At 43.1% G+C, this 24,743-nt stretch overlaps 1 protein-coding gene across 1 annotated transcript in view; it reads right to left on the bottom strand.

The window, feature by feature from the left end:
* Positions 1 to 24,743, bottom strand: part of LOC132867494 (NACHT, LRR and PYD domains-containing protein 12-like) — a 113,357-nt gene that overhangs the window by 14,988 nt on the left and 73,626 nt on the right. Inside the window, exons 10-19 of the mRNA XM_060900440.1 lie at positions 21,152 to 21,258; positions 17,234 to 17,510; positions 15,824 to 15,930; positions 12,267 to 12,543; positions 8,959 to 9,172; positions 7,074 to 8,862; positions 5,362 to 5,622; positions 5,000 to 5,173; positions 4,601 to 4,861; positions 4,158 to 4,331 (exon numbers count right to left, since the gene is read on the bottom strand). Coding sequence (XP_060756423.1) covers positions 4,158 to 4,331; positions 4,601 to 4,861; positions 5,000 to 5,173; positions 5,362 to 5,622; positions 7,074 to 8,862; positions 8,959 to 9,172; positions 12,267 to 12,543; positions 15,824 to 15,930; positions 17,234 to 17,510; positions 21,152 to 21,258 — 3,641 coding nt within the window. The remainder of the gene's footprint in view (positions 1 to 4,157; positions 4,332 to 4,600; positions 4,862 to 4,999; positions 5,174 to 5,361; positions 5,623 to 7,073; positions 8,863 to 8,958; positions 9,173 to 12,266; positions 12,544 to 15,823; positions 15,931 to 17,233; positions 17,511 to 21,151; positions 21,259 to 24,743) is intronic.

Below are 24,743 nucleotides of genomic sequence, written 5' to 3'. Positions count from 1 at the left end.
CTCCAGCATCAATGCTCGGCAAAGGAGGTGGGCGCGGTGGTCTGGATCCCCGACGCACCAGGAGCCGCCCTCGATCGGGCCGGAGCATATCGCATACCGGTGAGTATCCAAGGGGATACATATCAGGCGTTGGTGGATTCTGGTTGTAATCAGACCTCAATTCACCAAAGCCTGGTGCAAGACAAGGCATTGGGGGGAGCACAATTGGTGAAGGTGTTGTGTGTGCACAGGGATGTTCACAGCTACCCTTTAGTGTCGGTCCACATTTTTTTCAGAGGGGAGAAATTTATAGTAAAGGCGGCGGTTAATCCTCGCCTTACCCACTCAATAATTTTGGGGACGGATTGGCCGGGATTTGGGGAATTAATGAGTCACCTAGTGAAGAGTGGGTCCTGCCATAGTTTAACAGGGGGAGGTCCCGGGGTCGCGTTGGCGGGAGCAGCTGTCACAGAGCCATCTACGTCAGCTCCGCATCAGAGTGAGGAGCCGCCGGCTCCTCTTCTCTCTCTCAGGGAATCCCTCACGAATTTTCCATTAGAGCAGTCGCGAGATGAGACTCTGTGGCATGCATTTGACCAAGTGAGAGTAATCGATGGTCAAATGCTCCAGCCAAACGCCACCCCGTCCTTCCCCTACTTTGCAATTATGAAGGATAGATTATACTGAGTGACACAGGACACTCAAACTAAAGAGCAAGTCACGCAGCTTTTGCTTCCGAAGAGCCACCGGGAATTGGTATTCCAGGCGGCTCACTTTAATTCCATGGCTGGACACTTAGGGCAGGATAAAACACTAGCCCGAATAATGGCCTGGTTCTACTGGCCAGGGATTCGCGGCGATGTCCGTAGGTGGTGTACGGCGTGCTGCGAATGCCAGTTAGTAAATCCAGCGGCCATTCCAAAAGCGCCTTTGCGCCCTCTACCTTTAATCGAGACCCCGTTCGAAAGAATTGGGATGGATCTCGTCGGGCCATTAGATCGGTCAGCACGAGGGTACCGCTTTATATTAGTTCTGGTGGACTATGCAACGCGATACCTGGAAGCGGTGCCTCTTTGCAATATCTCAGCACGCAGTATTGCGGAAGCGCTCTTCCGCGTCATCTCCCAAGTTGGAATCCCGAAAGAGATTCTTACTGATCAAGGCACCGCGTTTATGTCACGAACACTGAACGAACTTTATGGGTTATTCGGTATTAAGCTGATCCGCACCAGCATGCATCACCCACAAACGGACGGTTTAGTCGAACGATTCAATCACACCCTCAAAAATATAATTAGGAAATTCATAAGTGAGGACGCACGTAATTGGGATAAATGGCTCGAACCCTTGTTGTTTTCAGTGCGAGAGGTCCCACAAGCCTCCATGGGATTCTCCCCGTTCGAATTGTTATATGGGCGTAAGCCGTGTGGCATTTTAGACATGCTGTGAGAAAATTGGGAGGAGGGACCTTCACCAAGTAAAAATGAAATTCAATACGTTATGGACCTGTGCACAAAACTCCACACACACACCTAACCCAGCAGAATTTGCGGCAGGCCCAAGAACGACAAACCTGTACGATAAGGGTACGCGCCTTAGGGAGTTCACACCGGGAGATAAAGTACTCGAACTGTTGCCCACATCGAGCTCCAAATTGGTCGCCAAGTGGCAAGGACCCTTTGAGGTCACACGGTGAGTCGGGGATGTCGACTACAGGGTGAGGCGAACGGACAGGGGTGGGGCGCTACAGATTTACCACCTCAATCTGCTCAAACTCTGGAACGAGGAGGTCCCCGTGGCGTTGGTGTCGGTGGTTCCGGAGAAGGCGGAGCTGGGGCCGGAGGTTCAAAAGGGAGCATTGGCATCGCGTACCTCTCCGGTCCCTTGTGGAGACCACCTCTCCCCGACCCAACTCGCGGAGGTTGCCCAGTTGCAGACCAAATTTTCGGACGTGTTCTCGCCCCTGCCCGGCTGCACCAACCTCATAGAGCACCACATTGAGATGCCCCCAGGGGTGGTAGTGCGTAGCCGCCCTTACAGGCTACCCGAACACAAGAAAAAGGTGGTTCGGGAAGAACTCGAGGCCATGCTCGAAATGGGCATCGTCGAGGAGTCCCACAGCGACTGGAGCAGCCCGGTGGTCTTGGTACCCAAGGCCGACGGGTCGGTCCGGTTCTGTGTGGACTATAGAAAAGTCAACGCGGTGTCTAAATTCGACGCGTACCCAATGCCTCGTATTGATGAGTTGCTCGATCGACTAGGCACGGCTCGCTTTTACTCGACACTGGATTTGACAAAGGGTCATTGGCAGATCCCCTTGACTCCATTATCCCGAGAAAAAAATGGCCTTTTCCACACCGTTCGGCTTACACCAGTTTGTCACACTTCCTTTTGGGCTGTTTGGGGCGCCCGATACGTTTCAGCGGCTGATGGATAGGGTCCTCCGCCCCCATGCCACCTATGTGGCCGCGTACCTTGACGACATCATTATTTATAGTAATGACTGGCCGCGGCACCTACAACACCTGAGGGCCGTCCTTAGGTTGCTGAGGCGGGCGGGTCTCACAGCCAACCCGAAGAAGTGTGCGATTGGGCAGGTGGAAGTACGGTATCTGGGCTTCCACTTGGGCAATGGGCAGGTGCGTCCCCAAATTAACAAGACGGCAGCGATTGTGGCCTGCCCGAGGCCCAAGACCAAAAAGGGGGTGAGACAGTTCCTGGGGCTGGCTGGCTATTATTGTAGGTTTATACCTAATTATTCGGACGTCACCAGCCCGCTGACTGATCTCACTAAAAAGGGGGCACCAGATCCGGTCCAGTGGACGGAGCAATGCCAGTGGGCTTTTTCTGAGGTAAAGGTTGCACTGTGTGGGGGGCCACTGTTACACTCCTCTGACCTTTCCCTCCCTTTTATATTGCAGACGGATGCGTTGGACAGAGGGCTGGGGGCTGTTTTGTCCCAGGAGGTGGAGGGGGAGGATCGCCCAGTGCTGTACATGTCGTAAGCTGTCAGTGCGTGAGGGGCGCTACAGCACCATAGAGAAGGAGTGCCTGGCGATCAAGTGGGCGGTCCTTGCCCTCCGTTACTACTTGCTGGGACGCCCTTTCACCCTCTGTTCGGACCACGCGCCCCTCCAGTGGCTCTACCGCATGAAGGATGCCAACGCGCGGATCACCCGTTAGTATCTGGCACTCCAACCATTTAACTTCAAGGTGGTCCACAGGCCGGGGGTGCAGATGGTCGTGGCGGACTTCCTCTCCCGTCAAGGGGGGGGGGGGGGGGAGAGTCGGCTGCAGGCCGGACAGCTGCCCGGCCTGAGTCGGGCGGTGGGGGTATGTGGCAGTGGGGGCGTGGTCAAGCGGCGGTCTGTGACCGGAGGGCGGAGTCAGGGAAGGTAAGTGGCAGAATCACTACACCTGAGGTGAATTAACCTGTTTGTGTGTCTTCCCCAGTGACCGTGCCCTATTTAAGGAAGAGAGGGAGAGCAGAGCGGGGTCTCCCGAACCAGATGACTGATGTGCGTGTGTGTGTATATATATATATATATATATATATATATATATATATATATATATATATATATATGCGTGTGGCTGGGAGAGTGTATGTTTGTGACTGTAAAGTGCAAATAAAGAGAGTTTTTGGAACTCAGTTCTGGCCTGCCGTCCTTCTGTGCTCCACCCACCTGCTCTGACCTCTACAATCGCATTACATGATATTTTGTCCTTCACACTGACATGGTAGATTAGGCAATCATAGTGCCGTAAATTTCTGCCATGTCTTGGTTGGGAGACCAGCAGCATTACAAGCTGGAGTTCGACCAATCATCGTTCGCATCCTTGCATTTCGTAAAGGAGGAGTGTCAACAAATTGCCAATCATGGTTACTGAAGGAATGTCAAGGAACACATCGTAGGAGTTGTCAAACTAGGTGAGAAAATACAAAAAAAATCTGACGTGTTAGACTTTTTGTCGGGGTGTCATGTGACGTCCCAGACGCCACATTGGTGTACTTCGATTGTGTCACATTACACAACCTGTTCGAGTCAAAGTCAGGCTGAATTAGTGTAGTCTGATCCCAGCATTACTCAGCACACACACAGTTCCCTGCTTCCACAGTCTCAAACAAGATCCCTTCAGTCTTTGCTCACAAACAAAAATGTAGACTTAATACTCACCTGAGTTTTTTGAGGAAGCAGTTTGGGCTGATTAATCCAGCACAGAGCAGTTCTACTCCTGAATCTCCAATGTAATTGTTGCTGAGATCGAGCTCTCTGAGGTATGGATTTTCTGACTGGAGAGCCGAGGCCAGAATTTCACATGTCTCTCCTGGGATGCCGACATCAGCAAGCCTATAGATTAAATAAATAACATTTATCATTTGAACAATTATTTAATCTATTATGTTACAAATTTGCCCATGAATTTCTCGCAAATTTCGCAATTTGCCAATTTTTTGAATGACTGCATTACAGTGCAGCATAACACACTTGGAGGAAAGAGCTGTCTACCTTCTTCTGCATACATCAGATTGTGGGGAAGTAAATTTTATAGGACCATCAGTCTTCAAATACAAGATTGCTTTGGAAAACAAACAAACAAACAAAAAAAGATGGTAAACCTGATACTCTTGAGTTTACAGTCTGGATTCATCAGTCCAGAAGAGAGAATTTTTACTCCGGAATTGCCGAGGTTATTGTAGCTCAGATCCAGTAATTCCAGTTTACAGTTTGGGTGTGTTAGTCCATCACAGAGCTGTTGCACTCCAGAGTCTCCAAGCTTGTTGTAGCTAAGATCCAGCTGTTTCAACCATGAGTAGGGTGACTGGAGAGCAGTTTTCAAGGCTTCACATGATACATGGGTGAGATCACATCTGTCCAAACTATAGAGTGAAAGAAACCATTTCAGTTTGTTTTTACAGTATGTGTTGGTTTTAATATTGTTACCTTCACCTATTTTTAAGGATGTTCAGCTATTGACAAAATAAATAAACAGTGAATGGAGTTTACTGTAAATTAACCTGAGTTTCTCAAGTTTACAGTGCAAACTAATCAGTCCAGCAGAGAGAAGCTTCACTCCGGAGTCTTTTATGTTGTTGGAACCGAGGTCGAGCTCTTTCAGGTGCGAGTTAGCAGATTGGAAAACAGAAGCCATTAATTCGCAAGATGGTTCTGAGAAGTTTGTACCAGCCAACCTGTAAACAGGTAAAAGTGCAAAAACAAAGATACAGTACAATGATTAAAAAAACCCTCAGATTCTGTTTCTAGGTTTGTTATCAGATGTCCAATAGTACTGAATTTTTTTTGCATACAATTTGCAAAGCTCAAAAACACTGCATCAAGTGCCATTACTATTGCAAACATGAGCAAAATTATTACAAACCCAAGTGTCTGCAGTTTACAGTGTGGACTCATCAGACAATCACACAGCAGCTTGACTCCGATATGTTCGAACTCGTTGTGACTGAGAGTCAGTTTCTCCAGTTTGCTGTGTGGATTTGAGAGACCGCTACAGAGAAGTTTCACTCCTAAATCTCCCAAACTGTTAAAGCTGAGGTCCAGTTCGACCAGGTGCGAGTTAGCAGACTGGAGAATCGAAGCCAGGGTCTCACAGGATTCATCTGTGAGGTTGATACCAGCGAGACTGTGGAGGGCGACGAGATAAAAATAATAGACCAATGAGACTTCAACAAGAATGACACAGCAAAATGATTCAATTATTTGTTTAGAGAAATGTCAGGGGTTCAGGAGTTGGATGCAAGAGGATTTTTTACAAACAAAATACAAACAAACATCAACGAAGAATGGTCTATGATCATGAAACAAGCAACTAACAGGATAAAGAAATATACAAAAACCTGTTCATGAAGCACAATCAGGAACAGGTCTGTGTAATGAGTGGGATCATATGATGTGCAGGGGCTGATGGGTAGTGTAGTCCAGGCACTGATTTTGACGCTAACATTACATGACAGGCATTTACAGGCTCTTATCCAGAGCAGCCTGGGGAGCAGTTGGGGGTTAGGTGCCTTGCTCAAGGGCACTTCAGACATTCCTGCTGGTCCAGGAATCAAACCGGCGACCTTTTGGTCCCAAAGCTGCTTCTCTAACCATTAGGCCATGGCTTCCTCATGACAGGAAACTCCATCCATCCATCCATCCATCCATGCATTATCTGTAACCGCTTATCCTGTGCAGGGTCATGGGCAAGCTGGAGCCTATCCCAGCTGACTATGGGTGAGAGGCGGGGTTCACCCTGGACAAGTCGCCAGGTCATCGCAGGGATGACACACAGAGACACACAACCATTCACACTCACACCTACCGGTACGGTCAATTTAGAGCCACCAATTATTCTAACCTGCATGTCTTTGGACTGTGGAGGAAACTGGAGTACCCGGAGGAAACCCACACAGACAGAACATGCAAACTCCACACAGAAAGGCCCCCTTCGGCCACTGGGCTCGAACCCAGAACCTTCTTGCTGTGAGGCGACAGTGCTAATCACTACACCACCGTGCTGCCTGTATGACAGGAAACTGTTAGTTTTAATTGTTAAACTCATCATTCTCCAGGAGTTTACTTAATCCTTTTTCTCCAGAAAATTCACTGGCTGGAGTGGCTTTTCTTCTGATTAAAAAATGGTTTATGTACTGTACCCATACTCTAACTATAACAACACTCTTAGCTAGTACTGGCTCACTCGCTAACTAACCTAGCTTTCTCTCAGAATTCTTCTCAGATTCGGCAGATCCAACAGAGTAAAATTGGCCGTGCTCTCTGGGTAGGAGAAGCGTACTCTCACTCTCCTATGACTCACAGTGGCACTCAGCCAATCAGGGACATCTGTGAGGTCATGGATGCAAAAGAGGACAGATAGCACTTCCCTCTAAGTGTGATGCAACAGTTCAAAAAAAGGAAGCACATGTTTGCTGTTGTAGATGTTGTGTCATCGGAGAAAGTCAGCTGGTGGGTGGGAAATTTAGATTTCTTTGTCATGGCACACGATCACACCTTGATGTTACACAGTGTGTGTTAACATTTGATGATGCAATGTTATGCTTAGGATTAGAAAGCTTCCGTGTAGAAACTTACCTGGCTCTTCTCGAGGTCTTGACAACGGGTAACAGTCTCCGATATCCCTCAGGAGACGTGTTACACATCTTCAAGTCAAATTCATTCATCACATCATCTGACGTGAGCAGCACATAGGCCAAAGCTGAGCACTGGTCAGGTTTCAGCGCCGTCTCTGACTGCTTGCCTGATTTCAGGAAACTATGAATTTCTTCCACCAACGAGTTGTAATTCAGTTCATTCAGACAGTGGAACAGGTTGATCGTCCTTTCTGCTGACGACTCCTTTCTGATCTTCTCCTTGATGTACTCCACCGTGTCTTCCAAACTTTCCAAACACGGTTTTGGCAGCAGGCCTCTCAAAAGCGCCTGATTGGACTCGAGTGAGAGACCGAGAAGGAAGCGCAGAAAAAGGTCAAAGTGTCCGTTCTCACTTTTCAACGCTCTGTCCACAGCAATCTTGTGCAAATCTGACATCTTCACCGTTTTGCTCTGATTCTCAGCATCTTCTTGGAGTATGTTTATGTGGCTGTCTGTAAATTTAAGGTGCACATACAAGGCAGCTAAGTGCTCCTGAATGCTCAGGTGTACAAAGCAGAAGACCTTCTCTCGGTACAATCCAAACTCTTCTTTGAAAATTTCTGTGCAAATTGCAGAGTACTCGGTTGCTTTGCTAACATCGATGTCACATTCGATCAAATCATTTTCATAGAAAATCAGATTTCCTTTCTCTAACTGCAGAAACGCTAGCTTGGCCAGTTTGAAGATCATCTCCTTGTCAGATTCGAGCAGGTCCATGTTGTCCTGAATCACTCTGTGGTATTTTTTGTTTTTCAAATGTGTCTGAATGAGAAGAAAGTGGGTGTACATCTGGGTCAGAGTTTTAGGTACTTCCGTGTCTGATTCACCCAGCATCTTCTCCAGAACCGTAGCAGATATCCAGCAGAAGACGGGGATATGGCACATAATGTGGAGGCTCCTTGAAGACTTTATGTGTGCAACGATTTTGTCAGCAAGGCCTCGATCACTGAACCTCTTTCGGAAGTACTGCTCTTTCTCCGCGTCGTCAAACCCTCGGACCTCGGTAACTTGGTCAACACACTCAGGAGGGATCTGATTGGCCGCTGCTGGTCGGGAGGTTACCCAGAGAAGAGCAGAGGGAAGTAGGTTTCCCTGAATAAGGTTTGTTAACAGGACATCCACTGAGATTTTCTTTGTCAGGTCACAGCACATTTCATTGTTCCTGAAATTCAGGGGAAGTCGGCACTCGTCCAGGCCGTCAAAGATGAACACGGTTTTCACTTCCTCGCTCCTTATAGTTTTGAGTTCTTTAAGTTCTGGAAAGTACTGATGAATAAGCTGCATCACACTATATTTGTCGTTTCCTTTCAAATTCAGGTCACGGAAAGGAAGCGGGAAGATGTAACGGATATCCTGATTCGCTTTTCCTTCTGCCCAGTCCAAGATGAATTTGTGCACAGATACGGTTTTCCCGATCCCAGCGATGCCCTTGGTTAGCACGGTCCGAATGCGTTTGTTCTGTCCGGGTAAAGGCTGAAAGATATCGCTGCATTTGATCACCGTCGCTTCCATTCCCTTGTTCTTGCACGCATCCTCGATCTGTCTGATCTCGTGTTCTTTATTGATAGCTCCATCCCCTCCTTCTATAATGAGAAGCTCCGTGAAGATATCGTTGAGAAGAATCGGATTCCCCTGCTGAGCATTTCCTTCATGTATACACTGGAATTTCGATCGAAGATGAGCCTGGAGTTTGGATTTTAGACGATCTTGGAAGGTCTTTTGACTTTTTCCTATATGAAAAGAAAAAAGATTAACTAATCAAATAAAATGATGGGTTTCGACCACATTCGTTGGAAATGCTTCAGTCGACAGATGTTTGATCGTACCTAACTCCAACAAGACCTTCAGAGCGATCTTTGGAGCTGCATCTGAGCCAAATCGCTCCAGAATGAGCTTAGATGCTTCCTGGATATCACAAGTCACCTCAGGAGTGTCAAAGCATTCTGGGTAATTTTGGCACAGATGCCACATGAACCTGTTTGTGTCTACGTTGTTCAGTGTTTCCTCAAGTAAAGACAAGGTGTCGAGCTCCAGCAGGGCCTGGAACAAAGAAGGAGGAACATAAAAGCACAGGTCAGAAGGTGCTGATTAATTTTCTATACCCACCCCTCTGACAGTAGTGTAAGTGCAAATCACAAAAGGTTAGTGACAGCTCATTCGCAGGGACTTGGATGGTGGCCACTGCACATAAACAGGTTTTTCGAAGTGCGAGTACTTGTTGAGTTTTCGAGTAGATGTTTAGTTACGGTAACTTTTATGGAAGGAGTCCCCAGTGTCAGCGTTGTAAGTTTGTAACTTTATTAAAGAGTTGACAAGCTGAATTTTCTCGCGAGGAAAAAGAGGCTGCTAAAATGTGAGAACAAGAACTAACTTATTTCATAGACGTTCCACGATATTAACTGTACAGTGGTGCTTGAAAGTTTGTGAACCCTTTAGAATTTTTTATATTTCTGCATAAATATGACCTAAAACATCATCAGATTTTCACACAAGTCCTAAAGGTAGATAAAGAGAACCCAGTTAAACAAATGAGACAAAAATATTATACTTGGTCATTTATTTATTGAGGAAAATGATCCAATATTACAAATCTGTGAGTGGCAAAAGTATGTGAACCTCTAGGACTAGCAGTTAATTTGAAGGTCAAATTAGAGTCAGGTGTTTTCAATCAATGGGATGACAATTAGGTGTGCAGTTATTGTTTTATTTAAAGAACAGGGATCTATCAAAGTCTGATCTTCATAACACATGTTTGTGGAAGTGTATCATGGCACGAACAAAGGAGATTTCTGAGGACCTCAGAAAAAGCGTTGTTGATACTCATCAGGCTGGAAAAGGTTACAAAACCATCTCTAAAGAGATTGGACTCCACCAAGCCACAGTCAGACAGATTGTGTACAAATGGAGGAAATTCAAGACCATTATTACCCTCCCCAGGAGTGGTCGACCAACAAAGATCACTCCAAGAGCAAGGCGTGTAATAGTCAGCGATGTCAGAAAGGAACCCAGGGTGACTTCTAAGCAACTGAAGGCCTCTCTGACATTGGCCAATGTTAATGTTCATGAGTCCACCATCAGGAGAACACTGAACAACAATGGTGTGTATGGCAGGATTCCAAGGAGAAAGCCACTGCTCTCCAAAAAGAACATTACTGCTCATCTGCAGTTTGCTAAAGATCATGTGGACAAGCCAGAAGGCTATTGGAAAAATGTTTTGTGGATGGATGAGACCAAAATAGAACTAGTTGGTTTAAATGAGAAGCATTATGTTTGGAGAAAGGAAAACAGTGCATACCAGCATAAGAACCTTATCCCATCTGTGAAACATGGTGGTGGTAGAATCATGGTTTGGGCCTGTTTTGCTGCATCTGGGCCAGGACGGCTTGCCATCATTGATGGAACAATGAATTCTGAATTATATCAGCGAATTCTAACGGAAAATGTCAGGACATCTGTCCATGAACTGAATCTCAAGAGAAGGTGGGTCCTGCAGCAAGACAACGACCCTAAGCACACAAGTCGTTCTACCAAAGAATGGTTAAAGAAGAATAAAGTGAATGTTTTGGAATGGCCAAGTCAAAGTCCTGACCTTAATCCAATGGAAATGTTGTGGAAGGACCTGAAGCGAGCAGTTCATGTGAGGAAACCCACCAACATCCCAGAGTTGAAGCTGTTCTGTACGGAGGAATGGGCTAAAATTCCTCCAAGCCGGTGTGCAGGACTGATCAACGGTTACCGCAAACGTTTAGTTGCAGTTATTGTTGCACAAGGGGGTCACACCAGATACTGAAAGCAAAGGTTCACATACTTTTGCCACTCACAGATATGTAATATTGGATCATTTTCCTCAATAAATAAATGACCAAGTATAATATTTTTGTCTCATTTGTTTAACTGGGTTCTCTTTATCTACTTTTAGGACTTGTATGAAAATCTGATGATGTTTTAGGTCATATTTATGCAGAAATATAGAAAATTCTAAAGGGTTCACAAACTTTCAAGCACCACTGTAGCTGACCTGAATGACCACCGAACGAATGGGAATGGGGAATAAATCTGGATTGTACCATGATAAGGTGTGTTTTTTGTCTTTTTAACATCAAGAAAAAACAAGAGAGGCTGGTGAGGGAACGACTGTTTGTAGCTGCTATAACATAACTAACTTGTTTCACAAACATTTCAGAACTATTAACTGTTAAACGTAACTATTCAAATTTAAAAAGGCTCCTGTAAAACTTTATATTATACAGACAGCAGTGTTTTACTGGGAAATACACCACTGGTATCTTTCATACGAGCTCCATCCAGGACATGGAGAACCAAAACCATGACATAAATCTTAATATCCTCGATATAAAACATTACAATAGAACATCCATTAAAGGAAAGAGATATCAACAAAACCCTACATAAAGGTGGAAAGGTTTCACTTGAATGTTCTAGATGTGAGTGTTTTGTTGAACAAGGGCTTTCTCACGACTCTGTACACATCTACTGCAAAATGCTGATTAATTTTCTATACCCACAGCTCTGACAGTAGTGTAAGTGCAAATCACGAAAGGTTAGTGTTTCTATAGTAACAGCTCATTCGCAGGGACTTAGATGGTGGCCACTGCACATAAACAAGTTTTTCAAAGTGCGAGTACTTGTTGAGTTTTCGAGTAGATGTTTAGTTAACTTTTATGGAAGGAGTCCCCAGTGTCTACGTTGTAAATCTGTAACTTTATTAAAGAGTTGACAAGCTGAATTTTCCTGCGAGGAAAAAGAGGCTGCTAAAATGTAAGTGAGAACAAGAACTAACTTATTTCAAAGATGTTCCACGATATTAAATGTAGCTATAATCAGATAAAAGTATGATGCACAGGAGGGTATCAGAGGAATAGAACACTTGAGCACATGGATTTCTCAGCATCATGTGCTTGTGTGCATCATGTCACTAAGCATGACACACTCTTCAGTCCTATAGCTCTGGTGCATAGGAAGCATGATGTACAGTCTATAAGCAAAAGACTCTGATATCTTATGAATTATTCAATATAACAGTAAAGAAAAGCCTTGTGTATTAAACAGCCCTGTATGAGCTACACAGCTTCTTAGAACACCACAGATTTTTATTTTTTATTTTTTGCCTTACCCTCACTCCCTGTGTGTAGCTCTTGTTGTGTCCTCGATGTTCCTCAGTTGCACACTGTTTGCAGATCAGGGTCTCATCTGTCTTGCAATAAATTTCCCGAGGCAGACGGTGCTGCAGGCAGACGTTCGGCTCTTGTAGTGTGTACCTCGCTGATACAGGGGCTGACGGGTGCAGACGCAGAAGCGTTTCCCCTTCATCCTGGTTGAGTTCTACTGACTTGTCAGTCTCCACAGAGACATAGCTAGGCGACGGTGAGTGTGGTCTTTTGATCAAAACACTGTGAATGACAGAAAAAAATTAAAACTCATTTTAACTTGTTTAAGTTCATTTGATTAAAGTTTAGTTTTTATGAGTTCTGTTGCTCATTTTATGAGTTCATGTTGCTCATAGGTCAGAATTACCTAATATTGTCTGTTTAAACCATTTAAAGCTGCATAATTCATACAAAAATATTTTTTTAAAAACACGCATCTGCAAGTGAATTAGAAAATTGATGTGTGTATCCTGAAAGTCTGTGCATAACTGCATTACACCTGACTACACTGCTTCTACAGAATGTTGTTTAGAGGTCCCAAACAAGGAATTCCACTAGATCACTAAAGGTTTGTGCATCCCTAACCATCACATCCATACTGTATGTCCTGGATGAAGAAGAAGCAGAAGAAGTAGCCAAGAATCCTTTATTTGTCACACGTACAGTGAAGCACAAACTTAAGCAGACAGTGAAATATAACCTCTGCATTTAACCCATCTGAAGCAGTGAACAAACACACACACACACACACACACACACACACACACACACACACACACACACACACACACACACAAGTGAGCAAAGAGTGCACACACACATACCCAGAGCAGTGGGCACCTATGATACAGCGCCCGAGGAGCAGCTGGGGGTTAGGTGCCTTGCTCAAGGCCACTTCAGCCCAACCTCAGGCCAAGGCTGCCCCATGCACCTTACTGCATGTCTTTGGACTGTGGGGGAAACCGGAGCACCCGGAGGAAACCCACACAGACAGGGGGAGAACATGCAAACTCCACACAGAAAGGCCCTTGCCGGCCGCTGGGCTAAAACCCAGAAACTTCTTGCTGTGAGGCAACAGTGCTAACCACCACACCACTGTACCGCCCAATCCAGATTTATTCCCCCTTCCCATTCGTTCGGTGGTCATTCAGGTCAGCTACAGTGGTGCTTGAAAGTTTGTGAACCCTTTAGAATTTTCTATATTTCTGCATAAATATGACCTAAAACATCATCAGATTTTCACACAAGTCCTAAAAGTAGATAAAGAGAACTCCGTTAAACAAATTAGACAAAAATACTGTACTTGGTCATTTATTTATTGAGGAAAATTATCCAATATTACATATCTAAGAGTGGCAAAAGTATGTGAACCTTTGCTTTCAGTATCTGGTGTGACCCCACTTGTGCAGCAATAACTGCAACTAAACATTTGCGGTAACTGTTGATCAGTCTTGCACACCGGCTTGGAGGAATTTTAGCCCATTCCTCCGTACAGAACAGCTTCAACTCTGGGATGTTGGTGGGTTTCCTCACATGAACTGCTCGCTTCAGGTCCTTCCACAACATTACCATTGGATTAAGGTCAGGACTTTGACTTGGCCATTCCAAAACATTAACTTTATTCTTCTTTAACCTTCTCTTGAGATTCAGTTCATGGTCAGATGTCCTGACATTTTCCTTTAGAATTCGCTGATATAATTCAGAATTCATTGTTCCATCAGTGATGGCAAGCCGTCCTGGCCCAGATGCAGCAAAACAGGCCCAAACCATGATACTACCACCACCACGTTTTACAGATGGGATAAGGTTCTTATGCTGGAATGCAGTGCTTTCCTTTCTCCAAACATAACGCTTCTCATTTAAACCAAAAAGTTCTATTTTGGTCTCATCCGTCCACAAAACATTTTTCCAATAGCCTTCTGGCTTGTCCATGTGATCTTTAGCAAACTGCAGACGAGCAGCAATGTTCTTTTTGGAGAGCAGTGGCTTTCTCCTTGGAATCCTGCCATGCACACCATTGTTGTTCAGTGTTCTCCTGATGGTGGACTCATGAACATTAACATTAGCCAATGTGAGAGAGGCCTTCAGTTGCTTAGAAGTTACCCTGGGGTCCTTTGTGACCTTGCTGACTATTACACGCCTTGCTCTTGGAGTGATCTTTGTTGGTTGACCGCTCCTGGGGAGGGTAACAATGGTCTTGAATTTCCTCCATTTGTACACAATCTGTCTGACTGTGGATTGGTGGAGTCCAAACTCTTTAGACATGGATTTGTGTGAAAATCTGATGATGTTTTAGGTCATATTTATGCAGAAATATAGAAAATTCTGAAGGGTTCACAAACTTTCAAGCACCACTGTACAAGAGCAGTAATGAGGTCAGGCACTGATGTCAGGTGATGAGGGTCCAGTTCATCCCAAAGATGTTCAGTGGGGTGTAAGGATCAGCGCTCTACCCCACCGCCTCTCAACCACATGAGTCGAGGGACTGTGCTTGGGCAGGCATGGGAGTGTGTTTCGATAAAGGTTTGTCCTGGAAGACATCAGACCTTTGACAAAGTCTGTAACCCTTATTAAACAGTGTTTAACTGTCATCAGCACCAAATTCCTGTGAATTTGGAGTTTTTGAGCTGCTTGAGAGAACTAAAAACTAAAGGGGTACAGTCGGGACAAGATGGTACATTTGAAGACAAGGGAATAGACTATAAAGTAACAGGAAGTACATCTGTTAGAAAAAAAAGGACATCATTTCAGAGCGGTGCTACTGATGTGGAGCCCAGCCCGTAATGGCTGGCCCAGCCCGGAAGGCCCTGAAGGCTGCTGGGGGGGTCCAGGGGTATGCTCCCCCTGAAAATTTCAAAATTAGAGACTTCAAATGGTAAATTTTGGTGGAATCTAGGGCTGATTTAGGCACAATTCAACATTATGAAATTTGCTGGTTTCTACCTTGTCAAATATGCAAGGGACAAAATTTAAAGGGCAAAATTAGATTTGAAATGAAAACACTTCATAGCATGCCTCTTCATTTTCCAATTCCAGGATGCCAGGAACAGAATCGAGGTCAAATCATGTAACAGCACCATCTAGCGACCTGCGTCTAGAACGTGGGTTTATGTACTGTATGGTTGTGAATGGTAGTCAGTGTACGCAGCGAAACCCTTTATTTTCACTTCTGGGTTGAGTACCAGGATAGTCTAGACCTATATATTACAATATCTTCCTATTTCTATAGATATTACTCATTTTCAGAGGGGAATAGGAGATATTTAAATGAGGAAATCACTCTGCATTGTTCAATTTATGGTACTGATTTTTTTTTGGTGTGCCAGTGTGGTGCTGACGTCACACCGTGCGGCAGAGTGCCACGTATCTACGCTTTGGGGAACGCCCTGCATTTTAAAAATGGCATTTCCATTTTTCTTTTGCAAGCAAGCACAATATGAGAGTGGGAAAAATTTGAAAGCCATTTTGCTAAAATAATGAAAGAACCTTTTATGATGGTTTTATAGATTATTCAATTGCAAACCTTTTGGCACTGCTCTTTTCCCCTCGGCTGAATGCCTTCGGTAACTCCATGGACCTATCACTCTTCATGGACACACAGCTGGGAGCAGGTGAGTTTGGTCTTTCTGCCTAAATGACCAGAAAAACATTTCAATGATTATTTTATTAACAAGAAGCATTGGCTGATGATCAGGTCCAAATCATCAAATATTTCCACTTGGCAGAAAGAAATCTTTGGTAACACTTCATAAATCTTTATAAGGCATAATATCTCTAATAATATTACTTAATAATTATTACATAATATCTCCATACAGTCTTCTAAATAGAGGTTCTCAAAAAGTCTACAGTTTCTCTGTACCATGATAAGGTGTGTTTTTTGTCTTTTTAACATCAGAAAAAAAAGAGAGGCTGGTGAGGGAATGACTGTTTATAGCTGCTATAACATAACTAACTTGTTTCACAAACATTGCAGAACTATTAACTGTTAAACGTAACTATTCAAATTTAAAAAGGCTTCTGTAAAGCCTTATATTATATGGACAGCAGTGTTTTATTGGGAAATACACCACTGGTATCTTTCATATGAGCTCCATCCAGGACATGGAGAACCAAAACCATGACATACTGTAAATCTTCATATCCTCGATATAAAACATGACAATAGAACATCCATTAAAGGAAAGAGATATCAACAAAACCCTACATAAAGGTGGAAGGGTTTCACTTGAATGTTCTAGATGTGAGTGTTTTGTCGAACAAGGGCTTTCTCACGACTCTGTACACATCTACTGCAAAATGCTAATTAATTTTCTATACCCACAGCTCTGACAGTAGTGTAAGTGCAAATCACGAAAGGTTAGTGTTTCTATAGTAACAGCTCATTCGCAGGGACTTGGATGGTGGCCACTGCACATAAACAGGTTTTTCAAAGTGCGAGTACTTGTTGAGTTTTCGAGTAGATGTTTAGTTAACTTTTATGGAAGGAGTCCCCAGTGTCAGCGTTGTAAATCTGTAACTTTATTAAAGAGTTGACAAGCTGAATTTTCCTGCGAGGAAAAAGAGGCTGCTAAAATGTAAGTGAGAACAAGAACTAACTTATTTCACAGATGTTCCACGATATTAAATGTAGCTATAATCAGATAAAAGTATGATGCACAGGAGGATATCAGAGGAATAGAACACTTGAGCACATGGATTTCTCAGCATCATGTGCTTGTGTGCATCATGTCACTAAGCATGACACACTCTTCAGTCCTATAGCTCTGGTGTATAGGAAGCATGATGTACAGTCTATAAGCAAAAGACTCTGATATCTTATGAATTATTCAATATGACAGTGAAAGAAAAGCCTTCTGTATTAAACAGCCCTGTATGAGCTACACAGCTTCTTAGAACACCACAGATTTTTATTTTTTATTTTTTGCCTTACCCTCACTCCCTGTGTGTAGCTCTTGTTGTGTCCTCGATGTTCCTCAGTTGCACACTGTTTGCAGATCAGGGTCTCATCTGTCTTGCAATAAATTTCCCGAGGCAGACGGTGCTGCAGGCAGACGTTCGGCTCTTGTAGTGTGTACCTCGCTGATACAGGGGCTGACGGGTGCAGACGCAGAAGCGTTTCCCCTTCATCCTGGTTGAGTTCTACTGACTTGTCAGTCTCCACAGAGACATAGCTAGGCAACGGTGAGTGTGGTCTTTCGATCAAAACACTGTGAATGACAGAAAAAAATTAAAACTCATTTTAACTTGTTTAAGTTCATTTGATTAAAGTTTTGTTTTTATGAGTTCTGTTGCTCATTTTATGAGTTCATGTTGCTCATAGGTCAGAATTACCTAATATTGTCTGTTTAAACCATTTAAAGCTGCATAATTCATACAAAAATAATAAAAAAAACATGCATCTGCAAGTGAATTAGAAAATTGATGTGCGTATCGTGAAAGTCTGTGCATAACTGCATTACACCTGACTACACTGCTTCTACAGAATGTTGTTTAGAGGTCCCAAACAAGGAATTCCACTAGATCGCTAAAAGTTTGTGCATCCCTAACCATCACATCCATACTGTATGTCCTGGATGAAGAAGAAGCAGAAGAAGTAGCCAAGAATCCTTTATTTGTCACACGTACAGTGAAGCACAGACTTAAGCAGACAGTGAAATTTAACCTCTGCATACCCATCTGAAGCAGTGAACAAACACACACACACACACACACACACACACACACACACACACACACACACACACACACACACACACACAAGTGAGCAAAGAGTGCACACAAACATACCCAGAGCAGTGGGCACCTATGATACAGCGCCCGAGGAGCAGCTGGGGGTTAGGTGCCTTGCTCAAGGCCACTTCAGCCCAACCTCAGGCGAAGCCTGCCCCATATTAACCTAACCTGCATGTCTTTGGACTGTGGGAGAAACCGGAGCACACGGAGGAAACCCACGCGGACACGGGAGAACATGCAAACTCCACACAGAAAGGCCACCGCCGCCCACTGGGCTCAAACCCAGAAAATTCTTGCTGTGAGGCGACAGTGCTAACCACCACACCACTGTACCACCCAATCCAGATTTATTCCCCCTTCCCATTCATTCGGTGTTCATTCAGGTCAACTACAGTGGTGCTTGAAAGTTTGTGAATCCTTTAGAATTTTCTATATTTCTGCATAAATATGACCTAAAACATCATCAGATTTTCATACAAGTCCTAAAAGTAGATAAAGAGAACTCCGTTAAACAAATGAGACAAAAATACTGTACTTGGTCATTTATTTATTGAGGAAAATGATCCGATATTACATATCTGTGAGTGGCAAAAGTATGTGAGCCTTTGCTTTCAGTATCTGGTGTGACCCCCTTGTGCTGCAATAACTGCAACAAAACGTTTGCGGTAACTGTTGATCAGTCCTGCACACTGGCTTGGAGGAATTTTAGCCCATTCCTCCGTACAGAACAGCTTCAACTCTGGGATGTTGGTGGGTTTCCTCACATGAACTGCTCGCTTCAGGTCCTTCCACAACATTACCATTGGATTAAGGTCAGGACTTTGACTTGGCCATTCCAAAACATTAACTTTATTCTTCTTTAACCTTCTCTTGAGATTCAGTTCATGGACAGATGTCCTGACATTTTCCTTTAGAATTCACTGGTATAATTCAGAATTCATTGTTCCATCAGTGATGGCAAGCCGTCCTGGCCCAGATGCAGCAAAACAGGCCCAAACCATGATACTACCACCACCATGTTTCACAGATGGGATAAGGTTCTTATGCTGGAATGCAGTGTTTTCCTTTCTCCAAACATAACGCTTCTCATTTAAACCAAAAAGTTCTATTTTGGTCTCATCCGTCCACAAAACATTTTTCCAATAGCCTTCTGGCTTGTCCACGTGATCTTTAGCAAACTGCAGATGAGCAGCAATGTTCTTTTTGGAGAGCAGTGGCTTTCTCCTTGGAATCCTGCTACGCACACCATTGTTGTTCAGTGTTCTCCTGATGGTGGACTCATGAACATTAACATTGGCCAATGTCAGAGTGGCCTTCAGTTGCTTAGAAGTCACCCTGGTGTCCTTTCTGACCTCGCTGACTATTACACGCCTTGCTCTTGGAGTGATCTTTGTTGGTCGACCACTCCTGGGGAGGGTAACAATGGTCTTGAATTTCCTCCATTTGTGCACAATCTGTCTGACTGTGGCTTGGTGGAGTCCAAACTCTTTAGAGATGGTTTTGTGACCTTTTCCAGCCTGATGAGCATCAACAACGCTTTTCTGAGGTCCTCAGAAATCTCCTTTGTTCGTGCCATGATACACTTCCACAAACATGTGTTGTGAAGATCAGACTTTGATAGATCCCTGTTCTTTAAATAAAGCAGGGTGCCCACTCACACCTGATTGTCATCCCATTGATTGAAAACACCTGACTCTAATTTCACCTTCAAATTAACTGTTAATCCTAGAAGTTCACATACTTTTGCCACTCACAGATATGTAATATTGGATCATTTTCCTCAATTAATAAATGACCAAGTATAATATTTTTGTCTCATTTGTTTAACTGGGTTCTCTTTATCTACGTTTAGGACTTGTGTGAAAATCTGATGACGTTTTAGGTCATATTTATGCAGAAATATAGAAAATTCTGAAGGGTTCACAAACTTTCAAGCACCACTTACAAGAGCAGTAATGAGGTCAGGCACTGATGTCAGGTGAGGAGGCTCCAGTTCATCCCAAAGATGTTCAGTGGGGTGTAAGGGTCAGCGCTCTACCCCACCACCTCTCAACCACATGAGTCGAGGGACTGTGCTTGGGCAGGCATGGGAGCGTGTTTCAATAAAGGTTTGTCCTGGAAGACATCAGACCTTTGACAAAGTCTGTAACCCTTATTAAACAGTGTTTAACTGTCATCAGCACCAAATTCCTGTGAATTTGGAGTTTTTGAGCTGCTTGAGAGAACTAAAAACTAAAGGGGTACAGTCGGGACAAGATGGTACATTTGAAGACAAGGGAATAGACTATAAAGTAACAGGAAGTACATCTGTTAGAAAAAAAAGGACATCATTTCAGAGCGGTGCTACTGATGCGGAGCCCAGCCCGTAATGGCTGGCCCAGCCCGGAAGGCCCTGAAGGCTGCTGGGGGGGTCCAGGGGTATGCTCCCCCTGAAAATTTCAAAATTAGAGACTTCAAATGGTAAATTTTGGTGGAATCTAGGGCTGATTTAGGCACAATTCAACATTATGAAATTTGCTCGTTTTTACCTTGTCAAATATGCAAGGGACAAAATTTAAAGGGAAAAATTAGATTTGAAATGAAAACACTTCATAGCATACCTCTTCATTTTCCAATTCCAGGATGCCAGGAACAGAATCGAGGTCAAATCATGTAACAGCACCATCTAGCGACCTGCGTCTAGAACGTGGGTTTATGTACTGTATGGTTGTGAATGGTAGTCAGTGTACGCAGCGAAACCCTTTATTTTCACTTCTGGGTTGAGTACCAGGATAGTCTAGACCTATATATTACAATATCTTCCTATTTCTATAGATATTACTCATTTTCAGAGGGGAATAGGAGATATTTAAATGCGGAAAGCACTCTGCATTATTCAATTTATGGTACTGATTTTTTTTTTTTTTTTGGTGTGCCAGTGCAGTGCTGACGTCACACTGTGCGGCAGAGTGCCACGTATCTACACTTTGGGGAAAGCCCTGCATTTTAAAAATGGCATTTCCATTTTTCTTTTGCAAGCAAGCACAATATGAGAGTGGGAAAAATTTGAAAGCCATTTTGCTAAAATAATGAAAGAACCTTTTATGATGGTTTTATAGATTATTCAATTGCGAACCTTTTGGCACTGCTCTTTTCCCCTCGGCTGAATGCCTTCGGTAACTCCATGGACCTATCACTCTTCATGGACACACAGCTGGGAGCAGGTGAGTTTGGTCTTTCTGCCTAAATGACCAGAAAAACATTTCAATGATTATTTTGTTAACAAGAAGCATTGGCTGATGATCAGGTCCAAATCATCAAATATTTCCACTTGGCAGAAAGAAATCTTTGGTAACACTTCATAAATCTTTATAAGGCATAATATCTCTAATAATATTACTTAATAATTATTACATAATATCTCCATACAGTCTTCTAAATAGAGGTTATCAAAAAGTCTACAGTTTCTCTGTACCATGATAAGGTGTGTTTTTTGTCTTCTTAACATCAAGAAAAAAAGAGAGGCTGGTGAGGGAACGACTGTTTATAGCTGCTATAACATAACTAACTTGTTTCACAAACATTTCAGAACTATTAACTGTTAAACGTAACTATTCAAATTTAAAAAGGCTCCTGTAAAGCCTTATATTATACGGACAGCAGTGTTTTACTGGGAAATACACCACTGGTATCTTTCATATGAGCTCTATCCAGGACATGGAGAACCAAAACCAAGACATACTGTAAATCTTCATATCCTCGATATAAAACATGACAATAGAACATCCATTAAAGGAAAGAGATATCAACAAAACCCTACATAAAGGTGGAAAGGTTTCACTTGAATGTTCTAGATGTGAGTGTTTTGTCGAATAAGGGCTTTCTCACGACTCTGTACACATCTACTGCAAAATGCTGCAAGAACACACACAGAGGTGATTCTAGAGTCTGTTGTGGCCCCAAGCAAAAATTTCCAGGGGGCCCTCTGACCAGTTCATCACTAATATGTTATAAATAATCTGACACCAACAAAAAATGTATGAAACCAAGGTTTTTTAAATTCCAAATGTGAAAACACAATGGTAAAGAACAATAAAAACAATAACAAACAAAATAAATAAGCCCTCGGGCCTTGACTCTCGGGGGGCCCCAAGCAGTTGCCTGCCTTGCCTGTTCACAAGCTGCGCGTCTGAACACACACAATTATTGGCACTCTTCAAGAGGGAAAGAAGATTATAGCTGTGCATTAAGACAGACTGATAAGAACAGTACTCACTGCTGATTCTGCTGAGGTTCCTTTGGGCCGCTTTGTAAATCCATCTTGTTCTGCTGGTTGGCTTGAGACTTGCCTTTTCATGATTAACTATAAAACAGTCACATTTTTACATTTATACCTTACATGATCCAAAAAATATATACATATGCAATTTTTGTATAAATTGTGACATCGAGGTCAACTCTTCTGAATGTTCTGTAGGTTTCACATTTAATGTTTTTCATTTCAGTCTACCATTGCTTTAAACTCTTTTTAAAAAAATTTATTTCTTTGTTCAATCAAACTGGGGGGCGGCACGGTGGTGTAGTGGTTAGCGCTGTCGCCTCACAGCAAGAAGGTCCGGTTTGAGCCTTGTGGCCAGCGAGGGCCTTTCTGTGTGGAGTTTGCATGTTCTCCCCGTGTCCGCGTGGGTTTCCTCCGGGTGCTCCGGTTTCCCCCACAGTCCAAAGACATGCAGGTTAGGTTAACTGGTGACTCTAAATTGAGCGTAGGTGTGAATGTGAGTGTGAATGGTTGTCTGTGTCTATGTGTCAGCCCTGTGATGACCTGGCGACTTGTCCAGGGTGTACCCCGCCTTTCGCCCGTAGTCAGCTGGGATAGGCTCCAGCTCGCCTGTGACCCTGTAGAACAGGATAAAGCGGCTAGAGATAATGAGATGAGATGAGAAATCAAACTGGTTTTTTGTCCAACACCAACCTTTAGTCAGGTTCTCAGGATGTGACTCTTTTGCTCTGACCACAATTTTGTTTACTTCCTCATTTCCTCATGAGTTCAAATCCAGATGATGTCACAGCTGGATGTCAGGAGAGCAAAACTGTCCGAGCTCTCTGGGTTGGAGGGGCATACTGTCATTCCTGTCAATCACAGTGAGACGAGCCAATCATGGGTGTCTGTACAACTATCAGTGTCATGAAAGTAAAAGGCTACAAACAGCAAATATACTGAACTGCAGTGTGGACATAAATCTAAAAGCTTCTTATCACCACCACCACCACCAATAATAATAATAATAATAATAATAATAATAATAATAATAATCCAAAGCATTTGACTCAAACCATCATGAGTTCTGAACATGGCGCGTGTATAACAGGTTTATAAGCATAATACAGGATATATTTCCAATAAACACTGCTCTGTAAATAATAACTTACTGATTACTTGTAGATTTTCTAGAATTCTGTCTTGTTCCGTCTTGAAGTGGAAGCGTCTTTCAGTTTCATAATTGGGGAGGGGCATCATTATTGGGGAGGGGCATGAACTCGGCTGTCTGCTTTTTATTTTTTTTAATAATGGATTCTCAGCAATTTTTAAAAAAATATACATTAACTAAATATTTTTCTGAACATGTTTCCGTTCGTTAACAGTCTCAATTCAATCATATTTTTAATTAAATCTAAACTTACGTTTCATAAACTAGGCATCCTGTCAGCAGTACTACACCGCAAACCAATCAAAAATCGGCCCTAGCGTCACCTGACCTCAAGTCCGCCAATGATATTGGATATTCATATGACACATGAATTTATCATATATCAATTTTTTATTTACTTTGTTTATTTTGTTTATTTTCTACTTTGTTGGTACAGGCAAATATGTTTAATTACTTGTGTTCAGGAGTATGTGATTTAAAAATAGTAAATAAAAATAATAATAACAATAAAGATAAATAAATAATAAATAAATTATATATATATATATATATATATATATATATATATATATATATATATAGGCGGCACGGTGGTGTAGTGGTTAGCGCTGTCGCCTCACAGCAAGAAGGTCCTGGGTTCGAGCCCCGGGGCCGGCGATGGCCTTTCTGTGCGGAGTTTGCATGTTCTCCCCGTGTCCGCGTGGGTTTCCTCCGGGTGCTCCGGTTTCCCCCACAGTCCAAAGACATGCAGGTTAGGTTAACTGGTGACTCTAAATTGACTGTAGGTGTGAATGTGAGTGTGAATGGTTGTCTGTGTCTATGTGTCAGCCCTGTGATGACCTGGCGACTTGTCCAGGGTGTACCCCGCCTTTCGCCCGTAGTCAGCTGGGATAGGATCCAGCTCGCCTGCGACCCTGTAGAACAGGATAAAGCGGCTACAGATAATGAGATGAGACTTTGGCACAAATTAATGTCCTACATACAACAACAGTTCACAAAGTTCTTCATGGTTTATATAGAGATAATGAGATGAGATGATATATATATATATATATATACACGCAGGAAGTAAATAGTAAATCGTATTATTAATTAATTGGAAAGGGGGTAGGATTAAATAAGCTAATGCTTCTTTCTACTCCTTTTCAAACATGTTAATATTGTTTACATTGTTTTTAATTGAATTAAGTGTTTTTATTTGTTCTTTTGTTTTTGTTTTTTTCTCTCTTCTGTTTTGTACTACTTTGACATGTTTGAAATAAAGCATTCATTCATTCATTCATTCATTTATTCATACAT

This window comes from Neoarius graeffei, chromosome 19 (genome assembly GCF_027579695.1).
Source record: "Neoarius graeffei isolate fNeoGra1 chromosome 19, fNeoGra1.pri, whole genome shotgun sequence".
In the NCBI taxonomy this organism is placed as follows: domain Eukaryota; kingdom Metazoa; phylum Chordata; class Actinopteri; order Siluriformes; family Ariidae; genus Neoarius; species Neoarius graeffei.
The sequence above is the reverse complement of the archived record's forward strand: the minus strand, read 5'-3'. Positions and strand labels throughout refer to the sequence as shown.